This window comes from Leiobunum rupestre, chromosome 11 (assembly GCF_980474605.1).
Source record: "Leiobunum rupestre chromosome 11, qqLeiRupe1.1.hap1, whole genome shotgun sequence".
Taxonomy (NCBI): Eukaryota; Metazoa; Arthropoda; class Arachnida; order Opiliones; family Sclerosomatidae; genus Leiobunum; species Leiobunum rupestre.
In genome coordinates, this window is record NC_143394.1 from 20,991,056 (window position 1) to 21,012,541 (window position 21,486).

At 36.4% G+C, this 21,486-nt stretch overlaps 1 protein-coding gene across 2 annotated transcripts; it reads left to right on the forward strand.

The window, feature by feature from the left end:
• Window positions 1–631: 631 nt before the first annotated feature.
• LOC149921988 (homeodomain-only protein-like) lies at window positions 632–3,176 on the forward strand. 2 transcript variants are annotated; one of them, XR_016477241.1, is made up of 3 exons: window positions 632–913; window positions 1,660–2,310; window positions 2,581–3,176. XR_016477241.1 is itself a non-coding variant. In XM_090163236.1 (2 exons), the coding sequence occupies exons 1-2, from the start codon at window positions 731–733 to the stop codon at window positions 1,735–1,737; spliced, it is 261 nt and encodes an 86-aa protein (XP_090019362.1). In that variant the 5' UTR covers window positions 632–730; the 3' UTR covers window positions 1,738–3,176. The 2 variants fall into 2 exon arrangements, 1 of the variants encoding a protein (XP_090019362.1); XM_090163236.1 differs by having other exon boundaries at window positions 1,660–3,176.
• Window positions 3,177–21,486: the final 18,310 nt, after the last annotated feature.

The window sequence follows — 21,486 nt, forward strand, 5'->3', positions numbered from 1 at the left end:
TTTGTAAACGCCTTTTCGAAACAACTCGGCCGTGGTCGAACACGTGCTAAGCATAACGAAACATTCGCGACACGTGGGAGTACGGATTATTTTTACGGCTGGCTGAATGCGGAAATATATTAACTGGCATTTTACGTGTATTTTCAGTAGAATTTTTTAAACATTTTAAAGGCAAAAGTCATATTTTCAGTAGCATTATTTTTGTATATTCCGTAGCATTATTTTTGTGTTTTCAATAGCATTGATTTTTTAATTTTCAGTGGCATTTATTTGTATTTTCAATTCCGAAAACCATAATATGATACTTTTTCCTTAGATTAATTTAAGGATACCAAATTGAACTATCGTAGAACGTTTCAAAAACCAAACATTTAAATGCATTGGCAAATTGAAAACCTTACATTATCCATTCGTTAATAACAATCGCCAATCGTGGCTTCATGATTTTCGAAAATGATAATAATTTCCTCAAAATAAAGGTTTTTGAGTTAAAATATTCATGTCCTGAGATATCAAACTGCTTCTTGTATTTTTGGGTACTGCGTAACTCCTAGCTCCTTGGTTAACAACTCAAAATTCAAAAGATCGCGTTGTTAGAAGAAGTACCTAATTGCCTTGGACTTAAAAAGGAAGCGTAAAAGTGTTCATCTTTTCATAATTTGGATGCAATTTGAGTGAGACACTTCGACTTCGGAGGCTTCTAATTTTTGTTGATTCAGGGAAGTGTTTTATGTTTGGCATCATGTCGGTGTCAATGGTACAAGCTCATCTGAGCCCTTATTACAAGATGCCGCGGGTCAAACATCATCAGAACGAGTATCTCGAGACGGTTTTCACTCGGAACAAGAATCCCAGATTGAGTGATATTGTGATTATGGCTGCTGAAATTGGGATGCCCGTCAGTGATATCAAGGTTGGCTCTATACATTTGTTTACTCTGGGGTTATGAAGTTTTTTTAGTCATGTTATAAAATAAATATAAACCTAAGACGGAGATAATTAAAAAATCTTTGTAAAAATAGCGGCACGAAAAGAAAAACTGAAAATAGTATAATTTTAAAGGTGTTTGATAATAATTTCTTATTATTGATGATTTGGAATATTATTTGAAATTGCAAAATGATTATCAAAGAAAATTTCATGATTTTAAAACGTTTTGGAGATTTCAGAATTTTTTTAATGAAAGATGCTATATCCGGTTTTCGCTATTTCGGTATACAATTTGCAATTGTTCAGCCCCATTTCCATATTTTTAGCCATATTTTAAATCGACTTATTTTTCAAGAGTTTTGAAAATATCTAACATTTTGTTTCTGAGAAGTACGTGAGATTTTTAGAAATATCTTAACGTCCCAGCTAAGAGCTTTGAGGTTAAAATAGTATTATTTGAAACTTTAATAATCTTGTAACAGTTATAAAAATTTAATTTCTAAGTAATGTCTTTCCAAGCTATACCTTGTAGTAGCTGAGATGTCAAGAAAATCATAGGTATAGAAATGACACTTCTAGTTTTAAAGGAATTTAAGTCATTTTTAATTTTGGATCGAGTTTAGAAACACTGCATGTGCGATAAAACAAAATCACATCGCTTTGGTTTCCTTAAAGCAGATAATCAATGGGAAAATATTTTAAATTAAATCAAATTAATGTGTATTCTAGGTTTGGTTTGAAAACCGGCTGGCGTGTTGGAGACAGGCTCAAGGGCTGCCGGCAAATTGGCGACACATCACCGACTAAAAAACCCAAGAAACCAGCCAAAACAGCGATTCAAACATATATATTTCTTATATTGTAGTATTATTTCTTTAACCCCAACTCAAACTTATCTTAAGATAATAAGAATAAATTGTGTAAAGTTCACAAAACATTTAATATCATTTGTCAATTATATTAGTTGGCGTGAATCTCGAACCAAATTGATCTTCCGAGATTCGCGTCTTTATGTTTACCGAAGACCTATTTGTAAGTTTTTAAATTTCTTCAAATTTTTTAGGGTTTAGCCTTTTTATCCTTTTTCATTATGCACTTTTCTACTTATTCGCGTATTTTATCACTCTTTGCAATGCAGTCTATAGCCGTGGTTCCTTTTAACTGAATATTTTGGTCTGAATTGAAATTTGGCTCAAATTTTTTCAAAAGAAACCTTCCATCATGTTACTCGATAATTTTTTCTTCTGATTAAGAAACTCAACCCTGAAAGCTAAAACGATTATGTGATCCTTTAAGTACTCAAACGAACCCGGATCACAGATAACTTCCCGGATTCTACGTCCTATGGCGGGAATCAAGAGTGAAAGTTTTCAGCTTTCCGTATGTTTCATTTTTCTTAAGAGGATGTTCTAGCAGGACTGGACTGGCTAGTAGCTGGCCCCACCAGCTACGCAATCGTGTCGGCCCCCTTTCAAATTAATGTATTTCTTTTTCTTTGGCCCCCAATTTGAGTTGGCCCTGATCTGACCTGTGATCGCCGGTTAGCCACCTGGGCCAGTCCGGGCCTGAGTTCCAGAATGACCACACATTTTCGGATGGATACATTATTCATGTGACCTAATGCCCTTACTCTTTGCCTCGTCCTTATAGTGAGTGTACAGGGTGTAGCGGCGAGTAGTAGAATGGGAACGTGAAATTTTGTTTTTAAATTCGAAGTATAGGCACTTTTTCGACTAACTCACGCGTTTATGTGTTAGTACCTGTACCCATTCTGCAGATACAAGTATTCTGATGTAATCTTTGATTCGGCCTTGGCAGCGACGCAGATAGAGGCTGAACAAGAAGAGGTCGTATATAAGATAGCTCGAGTGGATCAGTAGAGCTTTTACCGGATCAAAGTGTGCCACTCTCAGATGTTAAAGCCGATGGGTTTCCAAAGAGTCATCGTGAAGATAATACTGATTCGACAAAGACATCCACCAAACACTGGATTCTAAAGAGCTCAGCGCGAGCGCCATCATTCAAGATTATGACAGATTTGTGGTAGACTGGACTCTCCGACACGTAATGAAAAGTTAAAGCCAAGCACTCGCTGCTCTTCGTAACTTCTCTGTCCTACCTTGCACAAGCCTTTGCTTCGTTACGGAGACAATGCCTTTCAGAAGGCAGGACGGAGATCCAGGGGGCATCTTAATTATCTTAGTATTTAATTAGAAAAACTCAATAAACTTGAACTTGAACTTGAACTTGTATTCGTGTATATTCTCTTTTTTGACCATGGCTTAAACATAATAATTAAAGAATTTAAAACAAAGTTCTGCTACTTCATGGTATTCGTCGGTAAGAAATTCGCATAAAATAAGTGAAGGTCGTGAAAAATCAAGTCCTGAGAATCAAGGACTATTGAGTACGAAATCTTAAAACCTATAATAGCTCACTTAGGCTTTCCGCTCAGTGGCGAATCGTCCATAGCTTCCACTCTGAACTTATTATAAAAGACACTTTTTGTACGATGACCCAGAAAAGTGCATAAATCAGAATACCCCGTTGTGAAGCTAATTAATGTTTGCCGTAGGAGAGAATAGTAGGGACCTAAAAGCGAAGAGGCAGGCAACGACTTGTTTTCGTAAATCCTACATTTAAAACTTGTTAGTGACGGTGAGAAAACCTAGTTGCCCTTCCTCCTAAAAGAAATATCTAGGTACGCACTATTTATTTTGTGAGTTCTATGTGCTGGGAAGATGGGGCTTTATCCCCGCTGATTGGACATTATTGGATCTTCTCGAATTTACTAACACAAGATCAAGGCAGCCAGGCCTCGAGAACCAATGTTTATGAGGAATTCTGTTTCGTTCTTACAGAGCCTTCGTATCCTCTGTAAATCGAATGGGACGCCATCTAGGATTCACATATAACACAATTCAATTAAATTATTTTATTAAATTTATCTTTTAAGGTTACATGTGTTGTAGGGCTAAGTCATAATTGACTTGTTAGCCCTTGCGTGTGGTTCTCTTTTTTTTAGAGTTTTACCAACACTAACAATACAATGAATAATCAATAATTTAGACTCGTATATAATAAATTATTGTTACCCACAGCCACAATCAAAAGCAGCGATTTTTGGCCTCCAGGTGGAAATACGGTCCACTGGATAAATTAATTACTGATTTTTTTTTTACTTTTATATTACGAAGTTAAATTTTAATAAATATATTTTCGAGCATAAGATTCAAATTTAAGGAAATAGTAACGTAGCTATATCGATCATCGTGATTTGTTATTTTGATTTAAAATGAAATGGTAGATTTTTCTTAGGAAATCGCGAGATCGTTGTTGCTGAACTTGCTAGGTTGGTTCTTTAATTTGAAAATAGCGCCACTTAAACAATGCCCAGACGACAATCGCCATCTACTGATCAGTGAATGAAGTGATTAATGTTAGATGCCGAACACTTATCTCAGGTAACTGAAAAATATACTGATATTATTTAATAAAGTGATTTTTTTAAAAACTAACATAGACGAAACCACCAAAACCACCTATTTCGTAACATTATCCTTTATACAAACCATACTAACCTTCACTATTTCGTAAGTATTCGTGGATTGGAATACCCAGTCGTCCCAATCATAGGACCAAAATAAACGCAAATATTGGTACCACTTGGTACAACAAGGGTTGACCGTTTAAAATGATTTCGATTTTAGTTAAATAATAAGTAGCATAATAACATAAGTATGGAAAAGTTAATATTACCTAAATAATCATAAATAATGGCGAATATGGCGTATCATAAATTTATCATTCATCAATCCCATTTTATTTAAAAATTAATCCTTATTTCCAACCCTGGTCGCAATAGCATGACAATTGCTCACCCGAAGGCTAGCGATTTGGGTTTCTCTAATGAGATGATTCGTTTTTTTATTGTGGCCTGCTATAAGGTTTCCTGTCTGCTATTTCGATAATAGAAAGATTATGTAGTAAGCGGACAATGGGTCAAATGTTTCTATGTTCCCGCCTCAGTAATTTGGAATTTCAAATTGTTTTGATCTCAAACAAATTGTACGCCCAAAAATCGGTTACCTAAACGAAAACGTTCCGTTTGGTCCATCAAAAAGTGAACCAACGTTTGCTATTTACACTGCCAAACTTAGTGACCTTTAAAAGTGGTGTAGTCATTACAATAATCAGTAAATTCAAAAATGTTACAGACATTTGAGTACATCCAGGGCCGGATTAAGATATTTTAGGCTCCAAGGCCAAGCCAGTTTTGGTGCTCCACCCCTACTAAAATATATACATCATACAATTAAAGTAGAACAGTTTGTTTAAGAAATCTTCTTTTTAAGGTAATTAGAGGGCGTGGAATTAAAAATATTTAAATGTTTTGGACACCGTATATTAAAATAAAACTCTAATCTAACTATTTCAATTTTGTACGTTACTCTATCATGTTAAAAACTAATCAATCCACAGTTAGGTTCAGAAAAAAACTTTTTAGGGTAGTCAATTTTAAAATATATGCAATTTTTTATGACTCCTACAAGAAGGAAAAAGTTATTTAAATTTCTACTTTACCGAATATTTTTTATAACCTGCGCAACAAAATTAAATGTATATATAAATATATGCATATCTCTTATTATTATTATATTATATTATCTAATAAGGTTGGAATTTTCTAATTTCTGGTACATTAGGATAAACGATTGTTTTCGCGTCTATTGTATCAAAACAATTTCAATATATTTGGCAGATGCGTTGTCGATTAATTAATTCTTACCATAATAAAGTAACGTATGAAATCAACATTTAATTTGTTTTTAGACTTTCGGCAGTCGAATAATTTTAAAATAATCTTCGTTTTACTATATAAAACAGTTTTACTATCATTTTACCACCGAATAACCATCCTCCACGTTGCTGTAAACTGTAACTTGATGGAAAACTAATATAATATTTTCTAATCAGCGAGTTCTTTGCCAAGGGCTAACTTTAAAATCTCTACACGGCTTTTGGTAATGCTAAATCTGTAATCAGTTAAGTAATTCATTTAGTACAGTCAAGGTTAGAGTCTTGTACACCGATCACGGAAAGTGATCAGCCCCTCGGTACTTTGTTACTGTTGGTACCTCCGAATTTGTGTGTTTATTATAACCTTAGTCTTGGGTTATAATATTCCCTCTGTCCTTGGATGAGGGTATTATGATAGAACTCATACAATGATATTTCTAAGTGGGCTGGCGGAGTGGTTAGCACTTTGGACTCGCAGCAAGAGGAGACGGGTTCGATCTCAACGTGTGGTACTGAGGTGAAAATTCGGAACAACTACTGGCTTAACAGGTTTCCCCCAAGCTCCTCGGTTTCCCCTACCGTAAAAACTTGTAGAGAATAACGGTAATAGTTAGTGTAGGGAGCTGTTGGCTCGCGTGGCATGAAGGGCTTGCCACTACCCTCCTACGCATTGTAACCGGGCACCTGAATTAATGGCTTTATGAGTGCTGACGATGTCAAGTGGATAATTTCAATTATATTTTAGTATACAAAATTAAATTTGTGACAGACTTTGAAACACCAGAGCGTAATTATAAACAACAGCGGCAATTTTTCATCAACCCCGTACAAACACTAAAATCAATTTATCAAACACCCTGTATTTGGTCATAAGTGTAACTTTAAATTATCCTGTCCAATTAATAGAAACAATATTTCAATCACCCTATGACTATCACTATAAGGACCTAAAAGAAATTCTTATGGAAAGAGGGCTCTCTCAACGAACGAGCAATATATCAATCAGCCAACCTACGAGTAAGTTTAGAACCAATAAAATCCTTTTTAACGCTATCTTGTCAGCCTGTTCATTACCAAAAGAAGAGCTATAAACATAAACCACCTAAAATTTTCTTTTGATCCCACTGAAAATCAAATATAATAATCACAACAACAAGAGCTCGTATTTTAAACTTTCGACCTTAAAAACAAAAAATGGGGAAAACCATTTTATAGCATTTCAAGGTCGGATAGCAAAAATCGGGAGACAGATGGTGCGAGTGTCTTCTCATTCAATTTATACGAACGTCAAATACTGCGTTCGCAAATTTTAAGGTCCGGCGAGTTGTCCTTTTAAGTTTTCAAAGTGCCACCTAGCGTTCAAGGCGAAAACTTAAAAAATGCTGGATTTTGATCTGCTAATCAAAACGTAAGATTTTATAAAACCTAAAGCGTCTGCTTAGCAGATAAAAATCCTGCAGTTTATGAGCCTCTCGCATTGGCCGCTATATGGCTAAAATTCTATGTATTTTATGCATTTATAAACTTAGCAATGAAGAAGTTGTAGACTAACGAAACATAAAGCTTTCGACAAATCGGACTTAAAAAATGTTTGTAGGTTTCTGAGCAAATTGTGGACGACCATGTTAGAGTGATCCCTAGTTCAAGTGGTCCCCCATGATCCCGTCACCTGTACCGTAGACTTGTTTAATAGTTATACTCATTTTTGCTTCACTGAAAACCAAGAATGTCTTATACTTAGGGATAAAGGCTATGTTGGGATGAGTTTTAGCATTGCTCCCACTAAAAATTTCGAATAGATCTGTATCTCATTTGTTCACTAAAACTGACATCTTTAGACGCGATTGAAACGCACGTCGGTAACGTTTTCCCTTCACCCCCCCCTCTTGCTCACTGAAAATTCTACCATGATTCTCGCCGATGGTCTTAACTTAGTCTTTATCTCTACGTATAAATATATATTTTATTTATTAAACTAGGGCTCGGTGTTCGGATGAGAAATTTTCCGTTAATAACTTTTATATCCAAAAATAATCCAAATAAAAACTAATTTTCTGCATATAAAATAGTATAATAGTAGGGTATAATATTAATAAATAAACAAATAAACAGTTAATCGATTTTTTTTTATGATTTATTGAAATTTTGGGCGTTTAATTTATCCGTTTCCCCAAGCTCTAACCTAAATCAATGTATTGGGTTTTTACGCTAGATAATTTTTCGTGCAACTTTGAATGGGCGATAGATTTCTAGATCGCCTTAACACCTAACTTTAAAATTATCCACCTAGCTGCGTCGTTGAAGGTAGTTTGCAAGGGTGTGGCAATGGGTCTGTTTCCATTTTCTTCTTTTTAATTTTCTAGAATGAAAGGAGTGGCTTCGATAAGAATATACAACCTTGAGTCTCTAGCGATTGAACTTTCCATAGATAATTCCGATATTAAAGTCGAATTAAGAAGACAACTTTTTATTGCTGGTTTTAGGAATAATTGAAGAAGTGGATTTCAGACGGATAATGTACATCCTTTTTCTTCAAGGTTTTTGGGGATAACAAATACTTCCTAAGAACCCTTTTATGCCACCTCAAAAATGTTTCGTTATTTAATTAATAAAAATTTAAGGTAAGCCTAAGTCAACTTAACTAACGTTCAACAATTATACACAAAATCCCATTCTTGAATTTGTATCAACTGCGCTCTTACTGAGAGAATAGGGAAACGTTTCACCCAATTAACTGCTCGCGCGTAAAAACGGTAGACGATGTGTTAAATATATTAAGTCTAATATTGTAGTACGCTTATTATATTAAGCACGTGTTTAATATTTGGGTGAATGTATTCTATTACTATTATCAGGATTATGTACCTACGATTTATAGTGCAGGTAAAAATGTAAATCAGCTTGCGGTCTCTGTCAAAAGCGATTTGACTCTGGTGAATTATTTGGTTTGGTCAAGAGTGGCGAGTGGGGTAAAAATTCCCCTCTCCTGTAAATGGTTTTTATTTGTTTTGGAAGCAACTAATTGACCCCAAATTGTGATCTCAATTTCATTGGGTAAATTTTGCTGTATCCCCTAGCCTGAGTTTTTTCGAGATGTTCAGTGGCGTGGTTGAAGAGCGTTACGTCATAATGTCATGACGATCTTTTCGAAAATTAAACTGAAGACCCTCAGAAACTTTTAATTCATAAGTTTTTAGTGAGGGGCTGATCTTTGGCAGTGCTAATCTAAGCGTAATCCGGTGTACAGACTTTCTAAGAGTGGTTAGCCCCTCGGGTTTTAGACTAATCAACTGCAAAGGACGTCAGTAGAAGGGACCAAGCGGGACAAGAAGCGTTCGACAATTTGGTATCTGAGCTTGTTAACGAATGGGCATTATTCATTTGGGCTTGCATGAAAAAGCTCAAACTTCGAAATTTCAAATCCGACAATGGAAAGAATACTACGAAAATTGCCGAAAAAGTCATTCAATTAAAAGAAGAGAAATATTTACTACAGCGATTTATAGTCGATGCAAGAAAACGATCGGAGTTCGATTTAAAGGAATGCATCGGTAAGTATGAATTTGGAGCTCTTCCGAGAGGTATTTTTTACCAACTGACAAAGCCAAAATAGTTCCTCAGCTTGAGAATTTCGCCATTTCTATGTTCGAAAAAGAATTGTCAACCCAAAATGTCTCGGCTGCCGAGGAAATAAATTATTTTGCTAAAATTAATCTGTATGGAAACAATGAGGTAAACGTCTCGTATATAGGTTCCCATAACGTACTTATCATTGATGGAATGGCAGTAGTATAGTCCATGAAAAATAATTATCACACCGAAACGTAACCAGGTTTAGCCAATTTATTTGCAAGTATAATTCCGAAGAAGGCTATTGCTGATGACGAAATACGTTTAGTGGAAGGATCCCTTAAAGAACAAACAAGAAATACACGCACAAATAATTGTTCAACTTATTATCACATCAGCGACACCATCTAATAAATTAAAGATATTTTCCGTTACGTATGGATCAGTTACTATCGGAGAACACTCCCGAGTAGAGACCTACACGCTCCTAATACTTCACGCTTCAAATGTAAAGAAAACAGCAACCCTATTTGTCAAATTCCCCGACATAGATGTTCTACTACTTTTTAGTTTCTTCCTACCGTCATTCCCGAAACGCACATTTTTCATTAAAAAAGGTGAAAACAATATTTAAAGTCTCCTCCGTTTTCGAAGCCATTGGTAAAGATCGTGCACGGGCAATTCTTGGTTATAACGCATTTACTGGATTTGATGTAACATTCCAACGAAAAGTCTTTCAAAGTATTTAAGATATGCATTGATGAAATTTTGAAAGAATTCACTTCTTTGGGGTGCCACGAAACTAAATTGGACAAAACTATCGTGGTCAACGATTTGAAGTATGTATTTGTCTACTCTACAGTCCTAAGAAACAAGAGTCTCTTGAATCACTACGTTGGCAAATTTATTCTTCGCGTGGTTTGCAAGGTAAAAATCTTCCCCTACAAGGGGCGCAATGAAACCACCCATATTGAGAGCACATTACATGTGCTGCGTTTGGAAAGGATCTAGAGAAAGACAACTCAGGTAGGTTTGAGGCAATAGCAAACTTAAATAAAATGCTGATGTAAAAGTGTCTGTAAAGGCAATTGCTATTGTCAGAAAAATGACATATTTGGAACTGACGCCTGTTTTGGTTCAGATTATTGTAATAATATTCCTATCTTGAATTTAGACATGTCTGACGACGATGATGCGGAATGGAGTTTGTTTGTATTTAAAACGGAAGAATTAATTAACTCGTGATATTTAACTAGTCAATTTCTTCAAGTACCTGATTAAATTTATTTTTACGAAATTATAATTATTAAGTGTGTAAGTAAATACTTTTCATTTATCAAAACATTACCTTTACTTTAATCAGTCATGGCTACGAAAAACAGGTAAGAAAGTTATGCCTACTGAGGAATTATTCCTTTGGCGCCCAGATCACCCATTTGGGGCGAGGGGGTAACTTCAACAGCTTATAGTGCCGTTATTATTTGATAAGTATTTTTCTAAGCCACGAAAGTATTTAATAAAAAAAAAGAAGTCTTATCGTTCCTATCAAAATTGATTAGTTTTTATAAAGGCGGGGGTAGACATTACGACACCACTGAGCCTCTTAAAAAGTTCAGGCCAGTGGACAAAAGCAAAATGAAAGAAATTAGTTGTTTCAGAAAAAAAAAACCATTTAGAGAAGGGGAGAATTTCCCCCTTCCCCCCCTTGACACGGAACTGTCAAAGTGGGAACATTGTTTTTTTTGTTGACAACTCTAAAAAGATAATCCAGAGTCAAATCGCTTTTTACAGAGCAAGCAAGCGGAGTTATATTTCTCGACAATATCGCCTAGACTATTAACTACAAATTTGATAAACATTCAGCGCTCAGTTCTGCGAGATAAGTATCACTTGATAAATGTACCTTTTCAAACTTCCGCAGGTTTTCCAAAACTGTAATATCAGAATAAAATAATAATACTAATTGTTTGTGTTTAATTTCAAAATCAATGATTTTACAGAAATAATTTGGGCAAGGCTAAATCGAAAACGACTTTTAAGCCTATGCGAATACGTACATAAATCCTATACGATACTTGTATAAAACAAAAAATAAAGAGCACTATGAGAAAGAAAAGTTAATTAAATTACATATTTATGTTCCAAATCCATTTACAAAGGTTTTATTTTTTAGAATGTACAAAAGATTTTTAAACAGCTTAAGGAGTGAAATTTAAGCTGGCTAAAGTACATGTTTCATTTCATTGGCCAACACAGATACACTTCTCGTAAACGAGACATAATCGAACTCCGGTACTACGCTATTTCCACGGAATAAATCAACCGGGGATTTGGATAGATTTCAATTTCATTTTAAAGTGGCCGTTACGAATTACCATTAGTCAATAAGTGGGGTGGCGGAGTGGTTAGCACTTTCACCTCGCAACAAGAGGAGCTTGTGGCACTAGGTGAAAACTCTGATCCACTCCTTCCGCGTAGAGTTTGAAAGTTCTCTCCCCACTGGTTAAAGCAGTGGCGTAGACAAGGGGGGGTTTCCGTGTCCAACCCCCCCCCTTGGGTCTACCTTTGACTCTACTAAATTTCCACCCCCTTCTCGACCCCCTCTTAACATTCACATACTTCGACCCCCCCTTGAGGAATTTCTGGCTACGCCACTGGGTTAAAGGGTTTTCCCCCGAGTTCTTCTGTTTCCCCTTTCCATAAAAACTTGTAGAGGATAACGGTAATAGTGAGTGTAGGGAGCTGTGGGTTCGCGTGTCATAAAGGGATTGACCAAGAGCGTAGGAACGTTCTAGAAGTTGGAGGGGGCAAAGAGAAACGAAAAGGGGTCTAAAGAATGGGCTTGAATTTTTAATGGAGTGTAGCTTCTCCGAGTGCATGTGTAATTTTTACTTTTATGTGAATTGGTGGGAAAAGACTGAAAATTAAACACAGTTGTGGTTCTATAAGCTTTATATGCGTTTAAAATGAGCATTTGAGCTTTTGAAGATTTCAACAGACCAAAAAGTTGGAGGGGGCAATAACATTAGTGGCCCCTTCCAGCAAAATTCTAGGGAGGAGCATTGCCCCCCCTTGCCCCACTGGTTCCTACGCCCCTGGAATTGACACCACCCTCCTACGCATTGTAACCCTGTTTAAAGCATTAAAAGTCGCTCGATGGTTTGGGCCTAGCTGATTAATTAGGTCCCATAAAAGTGATTTCATACGCAAGCAGATTAGCGCTTCTGACGAGATAAATACGCTACTTGAATACAAGTTATGCCTGCGCACGGTTCCGTGGTCACTGTGTATATTAGATTTTCGTCTAAAGTCCAATAATATGTCAAGTCAATCTAAAAATTCATCTGACACACCTATGCGAAGTTTAATTATAAACCCTTTGTATTCTCAAGAATGTATTTATTTATACTCAGGGAGAATGAATATGTCGAGATTATTTTTAGCGTTTCTCCAATTCCACCCGTTGGGGCCCCGGAATGGTCCTCCGCTTTAATAAAATCAAATAATACTGCAATCTCACTGGTTCTTAAAAATTACGTTTTTCGACGCGATTAACGCTGCTGCGAGGACGCAAAAATAAGACCGCCTCCTTTTTTCCTCCCCCCCCCCCCTTAGCGTGACGGAGTTAGGGCCTCAACGTGTCCGTCGATAGTCTCGACATATTCATTCTCCCTGAGTATAAATAAATACATTCTTGGTATTACTGATGGGAAATAGCGTGACAATCTGACTTTCTACGTACATTCTATAGTTTTTCTGACTGGCTTGAGTGAACGGTACATAAATTGTAGGTCATTGATTAACCAAATAAAAATTTAATTTTTTTTAACGTCTTTATAGCTTCAAAGCCAAGTAATCGCGTGTTCTACCTCCTAGACCCTTAAACCCAAATTTATTTATAAAATAATTTCAAACCTTTAAGAGTTAACTTCAAACTTCGTATTGTTCCGATTTTAAAGTTTTAAAAATCAGTCATCAAAACTTGAAATAATAGATAAATTAAAATGTACTTAAAATCTCCCCAAAGTTTTCCATACCTCCCGAATCTATTTTAATACAACCAATTGGTACAATCCTTTTTTTAAGTAAAATATTTAATATGTCCAATAAATCACCAAATTTAATTCCAGCCGAATGGAATAGCTCAGAATTCAAATTAGTTAATCCATCGATTCAAGTTCAAATATTACGTGATTGTGGCTTATACAATGTCTATTCTTCATAAAAAATAGAGTTCACAATTTAGATATTCAGTAATACGGTCTCTAGTCAGTAACGCGCCATCTACAATCAGAAATGATAAATGTTTCGAATATAATTATCATTTTCATCATTTGTAAAGCATGAAATAGAATCAGAATTCGATAAAAATTGTCGTATATGACAGCACAATAAAATGGCGTAGATAAAAGTTTCAAGTTTCAAGTTTCAAGTTTATTGTTGTTAATTCGTAGTAAATTTACAATATTTGGTTACGGGTCAAGTCATGAGTGACTTCCTATCTCGATAGTCAAGGGCAATCATAATCTATTTTTTTTTGGAAAAACAGCACTAACGGTTTTTCGTGACTTAACCTAAACTTTCTATTTGTTTCTGTAAAAAAGGTTCATATTTTGCGAACATAAACAGCGAGTATTTAAATATTAACGTTTCATTTTATCTCAATAAAAATAGAAAGCTGCTCCACCCTTTCTCCCTTACCGCAAAACTAATTTAGAAAAAATAATGAGAAACTATAACAGAACGGCTGTAATACACCGGCAGAATGGGTGAAACAGGTTTTGCGATCACGATGAAGCCGCCATGCAACCTTACACTTGAAACACACACACACACACACTCTCTCTCTCTCTCTCTTTCTCTCTCTCAAAAGTAATTCGGTTAACGGTTTTTATACAACTCAAGGACAACAGCTTCCAGCCATCGCCTTAATTCGTTCGTGTATTATAACAGCTGAGAGTACCTCCCCAAAGAATGAAATGAAAATGGGGAATTACGGTTTTAAAGAGCCCGCGCTTTACTAACATTGTTTTAATGGTATACTCTTTCCATTATTGACACAAATAATTTATATGATGGTATAATCCTATTAAGGAGAAGCCTATATAAAATATTTTTAAAAGTATGAAAGTATTTTATAGGGTTTGGGATTAAGAAATAAATTAATCAGCTAGGCTAATACCCAAGGCACCTTAGGCCTAAGCCAAGAAACGACTTTTGAAGCCTTTAATTCAGGGGGCCGGGTTACAATGCGTCGGAGGGTGGTGCCAACTAGGAGCAACAAACACAACACCCCACACAAGGAGAACGCAACTCGTCAAAAGTCGTGGATTTTCTTGTGTACGTTTTTCATTGGCTAGACGCTTTAGCGCCTGCTGCAGTGGGAAGGGGAAAATTCGGAAATTGTCTTCCCCCCCGCGCTGTAAAACGTTCAGCGTAAAGGTTCGTGACGCTCGTCCAATGAAATTCGTACACAACCCTTCGTTAGCTTGTTTAAAGGCTAGCTGCGTTCTCCTTGTGTTTGTTGCTCCTAGGTGGCAAGCCCTGCATGCCACGCGAGCCAACAGTTCCCTACACTAACTATTACATTATTATAGCCAATCGAAAGTTTCACGTGGATTCCAATTTATGGTGATCGAGTTGCTTTATACAAAACACGGTAGTAATTTAACCGACCACGGAAAACGTTTCACGTTATTCTAAAAACAAATACCTTAGTATCAAAAATCCGTTTGAAGTGACGTTTCGTCATAGCCACGTATCAAAAAATTATAGGTTTCAACCGGCGGCAATAGCAAATACCATCTACCAGGTCTTTTAACTCTTCGAAAAATATTTTGAAATAATAAAATTTAAACTAATCTGTTATTTGGCTTTTTTTTCCTCTTAAAGGAAATACATGTATATCAGAAGTATATAATATCTTTTATGAAACACGTATTCATCTTTTTATACAGCTAAAGTTATCCACTTGAAACACGTTTCTTCGCAGGCTCCCGCTGATATTTCAAAATTAACCTTTAATGGAAGGAAATTCATTTTTTTAGTCTTCAAAAAAATATGGTTTATTATACAATCCTAGGGGTATTTATAGACGCGGCGGGGCGGTGCGAATGTCAACGGGTTATAAGAATTTAAATTCGATTTAAGATTTTTTAAATAGATATTCTGTTATTTTGATGAACGTAAGGATATGTTAGTTGTAATCCCAATACAGATTTTGCTGAAATTTCCAGAGCCGTTTTCAAAATAAATTATGGTTGATTTTCATCAATTTTCAATTTCAATTATTCAAACTCTTGAACATAATAGGAAATGTTGAGGTCGACAAATAATATAAATATTTGATCTTTAAACTCCTTTCCTATAAAATTAAATATAATCTTCATGCCCAAAGAGTGGGAAAATGGGTTTCGGGTATTTGCAACAAGATTTGGAATTAAGAAATGCTAACAGAATAATGTAAATCATTCCTTAGTCTTTGTAACCATTCCATCTGATATCATCTTAAAAACATTCAACATTTTCTAATTGTTCGCTGTGAGATTGAAAGAGGCCTATTAAAATTTCAATTGAAGGTGAAATGTACATTTCTATTATATTTTTGTTTTTTTTTTGCCCAAGGTCGAGCGAGTGGCTGAAAGACCGTTATTTTGGGTGGGGCTCCTTTTCTCATTTTTGTGGCTGGAGGCGAAACATTTCACATGGGAATCCAAGAGATGAATATAGTTTTTAATTTTGAATTATTATAAGCCTAATCATGACGAAAAAATACCCGTACACTCAACAAAAAACTGCGGAGTATCGCAAAAACCCACAAGGCTAACTGTGAAAAAACAGTTGTCCCTAGCCGAATGGGCTGGGCTCAAATTCACGCGTTTTTCTGGCCCCGTCAAAACGCGATGGTATAAAAAGGAGAACCATTGCCCCGTTAAAACACATCCCTCATTCTCATTTCGCTTAGGATTACTCTCCTCAGCTACCTTAACTCATCCACCATGAATGCTTTGGTAATGTATCTTTTCCGTTTTTTCCTCCGAAAACATATCCCATTGAAACAGTCCCTCGCAATCGGCAATATAAACCCTTTAACGACCGAATTGATCCACGTCTATTTAATTTTAATGTTAAATTTATCTTATTTCATAGTCGCTCTCTGCGCGTTATGATAATCAGAAGTACGCTTGCCATGAACGGTAGCTCGTTGCGCTAGCAGCGGTTGAATTTACTTCATTTGCATCCAGTTATAACTTAAAAGCCATAAATTGAAATACGAAACTTATATTTTAAGAACTAAAAATTAATAGTTTCGTGACTATGAAATATATAGCTCTGAATCTTTTAGAAACAACAAATGATCGAAAAAGAATATATTTAGAAATGCGTATAATAAATTTAATACTTTTTTTAGCTAGCTAATTGAAGGTGGTAGACTATGAGACGGATAAAGCCTTTTCAATAAAACGGGTAGCAATAACGTATTACTGTGTAGCCTTATTGGATACAGGCGGTTTCTCCATGAAAGTTTTATGTCACGGGTTTAATCTCACAAACGTCGCTACAACGAAGCGGGAAACCCTAACTAATTTTTCATGACAGTTTAAACCCAGTTTAAATCTCACAATGAAAACTGTTTTCAGGCAATAGTGTGACAGTTATTTGGATCGAAATTATAGTTTCGCTAAAACTAGAAAACAATATAGTGTAAATATGAGTAGGTAATTTAAATTTATTAGTTATTTAGCCCTCTTGTTACCCAAATTAGGTTTATTGAAAATACATTTCACAATGAAAACACCATAATTTTACGGCCTTAATTAAGACATGGAAATTTATTCGTACAGATTGCCTTCGCCTTCCTCGGTTTGGTCACCTACGCCAGCGCTGGAGCCATCGTCTCCCCACTCGGCCTCGGCCTCTATGGAGCCCCAATCGCCGCTTACGGCACCACCGACCTCGCCGGAGCCATCGGAATCGCCCAAGGCAAGGTCGCTGACTTCCACGGAAAGGTAGCTGATTACCACGGCAAGATCGCCGACGCTCAAGGAAAATACGCCGACTACTTAGGCAAGGTTTCGGACGCTCAAGCCAAGGCCGCCAACTACGCTAACCGCGTCGCCCTCCCATACGCCCACTCTGGTATCATCGCCGCCCCAGCCACCTACGGACTCGCTGGTCTCGGATACGCTAACGCTCCACTCATCTTCTAAGTCCACGAGAAACAAGTCAGCGCTATTTGTACAAGCTTAAAGATTTGTAATCAGAATTATTCCATCCAATGTAAATATTATGTTATGAATTTGAAACTTGTATAAATTATCAAAGCTACTCCCCAAATGACAATAAAGTAATTGATTTTAAAAGATGCCTTGAGTATACTGAGTCTCAATTTTATGGTTTATGGTTATGTTTATAATAAAACTGCTAAGTGACTCTCTATCGACGATACAACGAAACCTTCAGAATGCTTTGTTTGCTAAGACCTCCAATTCACGAACATCTCAAACCCCACTATCTTCAAGGGCCACACCGACGTGTGTAAAAACTGAGTGAAAATGAAGTATTTCCTCCTCTTTTTTAAATCGTGGTATCAGATCCAGATAATCATGTGCTGGGAATATCTGTGGGAAAATAGCATGTGACTTATTTTCTGAAACCTTTAGCTCCGAGAGTGTTACATAAAATATATGCAGAATGCCATGGAGCGATCCCTCAATGTTATTGAGAAGTGATCTACACTCGCCCTCCCTTAATAATCGATAATTGCTGTGCGGTGCGTTATTGATTTTCTGACCTGGTTTGCAGATTTGACTGAGTGTGAAATAGGGATTTGGTGTTAAATTACTGCCTCTGCAATTACTACCCCAATTTTCCAAAACACTTTATACATGCACCCTTCACACTTAAAATCTTTCATTTAATGCAAATTTTGATAATTGAGTAGTATTTCTAAGAAACGTCAAAACAATTTTTCAATAACTTTTACCTTGAATTGGTGCAATCAGATATACATTACTTCAGGGGAAACGCATCACAGTAGAAAAATTTATATTACACTGAATAATCTGAAATAAGCCAAACCAATGTTTTCATTTAGAATCGATCTAAGGCTAGTTTTTAATAGAACCAAAATGCTAACACGGTGAGCGTTGAAGCAAAAATACCAGTTAGGCCTGATGCAATTTGTTTTGCGTCGACGTTCACCGTTTTCTCTGAAGACCAACCATTACCACCGAAAGCAGCGGCACGACTACAAAGATAACCTATAAAAAAAGAGTTCTTCATAGCAACGCAGACGACCTTAGTCGATTACCTTTTAAAATATCCGATACTGTACCACCATTACCAACCGAAGTATTCTTGCTCGTTCGGTCGGGAATCAACGGACCAGTAAATTTTAAAGAAATGACTCAAGAGACTAAAAACGACCCCTTCTTATCGGCGGTTTTGAAATGCACCAGGGTTGGATGGCCAAGAAATTGTAAAACTTTGCCAAGTATATTGAAGGCATATCAAAGAAGGGCCATGGAAATATTAGTGGTAGACAACATACTCCAAATAAAGTAATAGTATCGCTATCTCTTCATCAAAAGATAATGAAGGATTTTCAAAGCACGCATCAAGGTGTTCGATCTATGAGAGAACTGGCAAGAGCAAAGGTGTGGTGGCCTGGTATCGATAAAGATCTGCAAACATTATCCGAATCCTGTGAGACATCCAGAAGAAACGCCCCCATTCCGGCACCATATTTTTCACAGTGTCCAATGGAAAATCGTTATCACCTCATTACAGAGGAAGCCAACTCCCAGAGGATGGAAATTGACATAACCAACTCAATGTCTTCAGCCACAGTTATTCAATGTCTTCAGCCACAGTTATTCAATGTCTTCGGCAACAGTCATTCAATGTCTTCGGAAACAGTCATTCAATGTCTTCGGAAACAGTCATTCAATGTCTTCGGAAACAGTCATTCAATATCTACGTCAACACATATATAGCACATTTCGGAATAATGCCGAAGCTTGTATCCGACAACGCCACAGGTTTGGTCAGTGAAAAGTTTAAGGTATTCATCAATGCAAATGGCTTCGAAAACCTGTCATCAATTGGTCTAGCGGAGAGGTCAGTGACAACAGTCAAGAATTCCCCTAGAAAGATTACAGGCGACTCCACTCCCGAAACTGAAATGATCAGTAATGAGATAGACTCGTACCCCGAAGGTTATTTTGATATTCGGATAGCCAGAACTATCACGAATTATAGAAGAGCTCCGGTAAACGATGGTCTGTCACCAGCAGAAAGAAGGTTTGATCGTGCATTATTTACCAAAATGGACCTTTTCCACCCGAAGCAGATGCTTAAGGAACTGAAGACGAATTTCAAATTAAGAGAGCCTAATGAGCAATCGGTGTACATCGGAACTTTGGAGAACGGCAGCGATTGATTTTGGGACGAATAATCAAAAGTCAAGGAAACAAGTAGTACAAAATCCAAACGAACTTGGCAACCATCTATGCTATACAAGTAAAACTTTCGAACAAATTTCCCCACATTATCTCACAATTCTCATCCTGTCAGTCAACCTCCGGTGAGACCGTCTGGGACAGGTTCACTCCCAATATCCGGGATCAGACGTTCAAAAACAGCAACCTCTTCCTTCAGAATAACTCTGGCCCGATGAAACAAAAGATGGCGCACGAGTGCCCTCGAAGTAAACCTGATACTGAACTCCGAAGGTCGACACGTTCAAAGACACATACGCATTTCTTAGGGTTTTGTAAATACTGAGTGTTTTCGTTTGTTGGTGTTTTAAAATTTCCTTTTAATCTTTAGCATGTTTTTAATTTACCTCAAAGCCCCGAAATGTTTTTTAACTGGTAAATTCTTATATAATTTGTAGTTTTTGATTGACAAGGCTTCCTTTTAACCACGCCCTAAAGAAAAAATTATCTTTATTCATTTAAATGTCTTTTCCATAAAAACTTGTAGAAGTTAACGGTTATAGTTAGTGTAGGGAGCTCTTGGATCGCGTGGCATGAAGGGCTTGCCACCACCCTCCTACGCATTGTTACCCGGCCACCTCTTAAAAAGCATTAAAAGTCGCTAGGTAACTTGAGTCTAGCTTAGATGATTATTTTTGATTTTTTTTATAACTCAGGTTCTTACTCTAAGAAATTAATAATGGGAATTTCCAGAATTGTTCACATTGTGCTACGGATTCGCAAAGCAATAATAGGCTTCGGATCCAATTTGCGCTGACCTAACGTTCTGGAGTAAAATATTTTTGAATTGAAGTACCGATGTTCTGAAAATTATTCCTAGGAAATCTTACATTTGTAAACTACACCACATTATGCAAATATACGGCTACATTTTCCGTTATACAGTCTTTATTATGTGGGCCAGATCTGGGGAAACAAGTTTGAAATGCCCAAATTATATAAGACGGCTGTTCTATTGTACAAAATACTTAAAATTTCCGATGAACATGATTGATATACATCGTCTATTGAGAACAATTCTAGCATGTATGTTGTGAGTTATATTTATAATCCACTTCCTTAGCTAGATGAGTTCGCATGCATGCATGCATGATTCTTTGTGTACGAAATTTTTATGTTTACACTAGACACTTTCTTGGTAAACAAAATCTGACTGTCCAATTAAAAGCTAAGTATCAATTCAAAGGTAGCAGCAACACAGATGGAATAATTTTAGTGTTCCCAATATATAATAATAGGTTATTGAACTAGTTGACCAACAAATTTGACAAAATTTCAGATCTTTGAGTAATTTTTAATATCGTTGCAACAAAAGTGGGTCAACATTAGCTTACATTTTTTTTAATAATTAGGGAAGACAAAAGTCGCGTAGGGTAAAAATTTCTTAAGGACAACAACATAACACGCGTAAATGGTTTGCGGAAAAGTTGCCCACATAGGCTCCGGGCGAAAGTTTACTTTATTCTTACGAAGAACAAGATTTTATATTGATAATTTCCTTCGCATTTCACCTTATTTTCATCGACGATTAAAAGAAAACAAACACATTTATAATTACAACAAACAAGATTTGAAGGTCTAAATTCCGGTTCATTGGGCTGGTCCCTCACAGCAGAAGGAGATTGGATTTCCCGTGAATATAAAAGGCGGTGCTTGGCACCGGGAAAATCACAAATCACTTTCT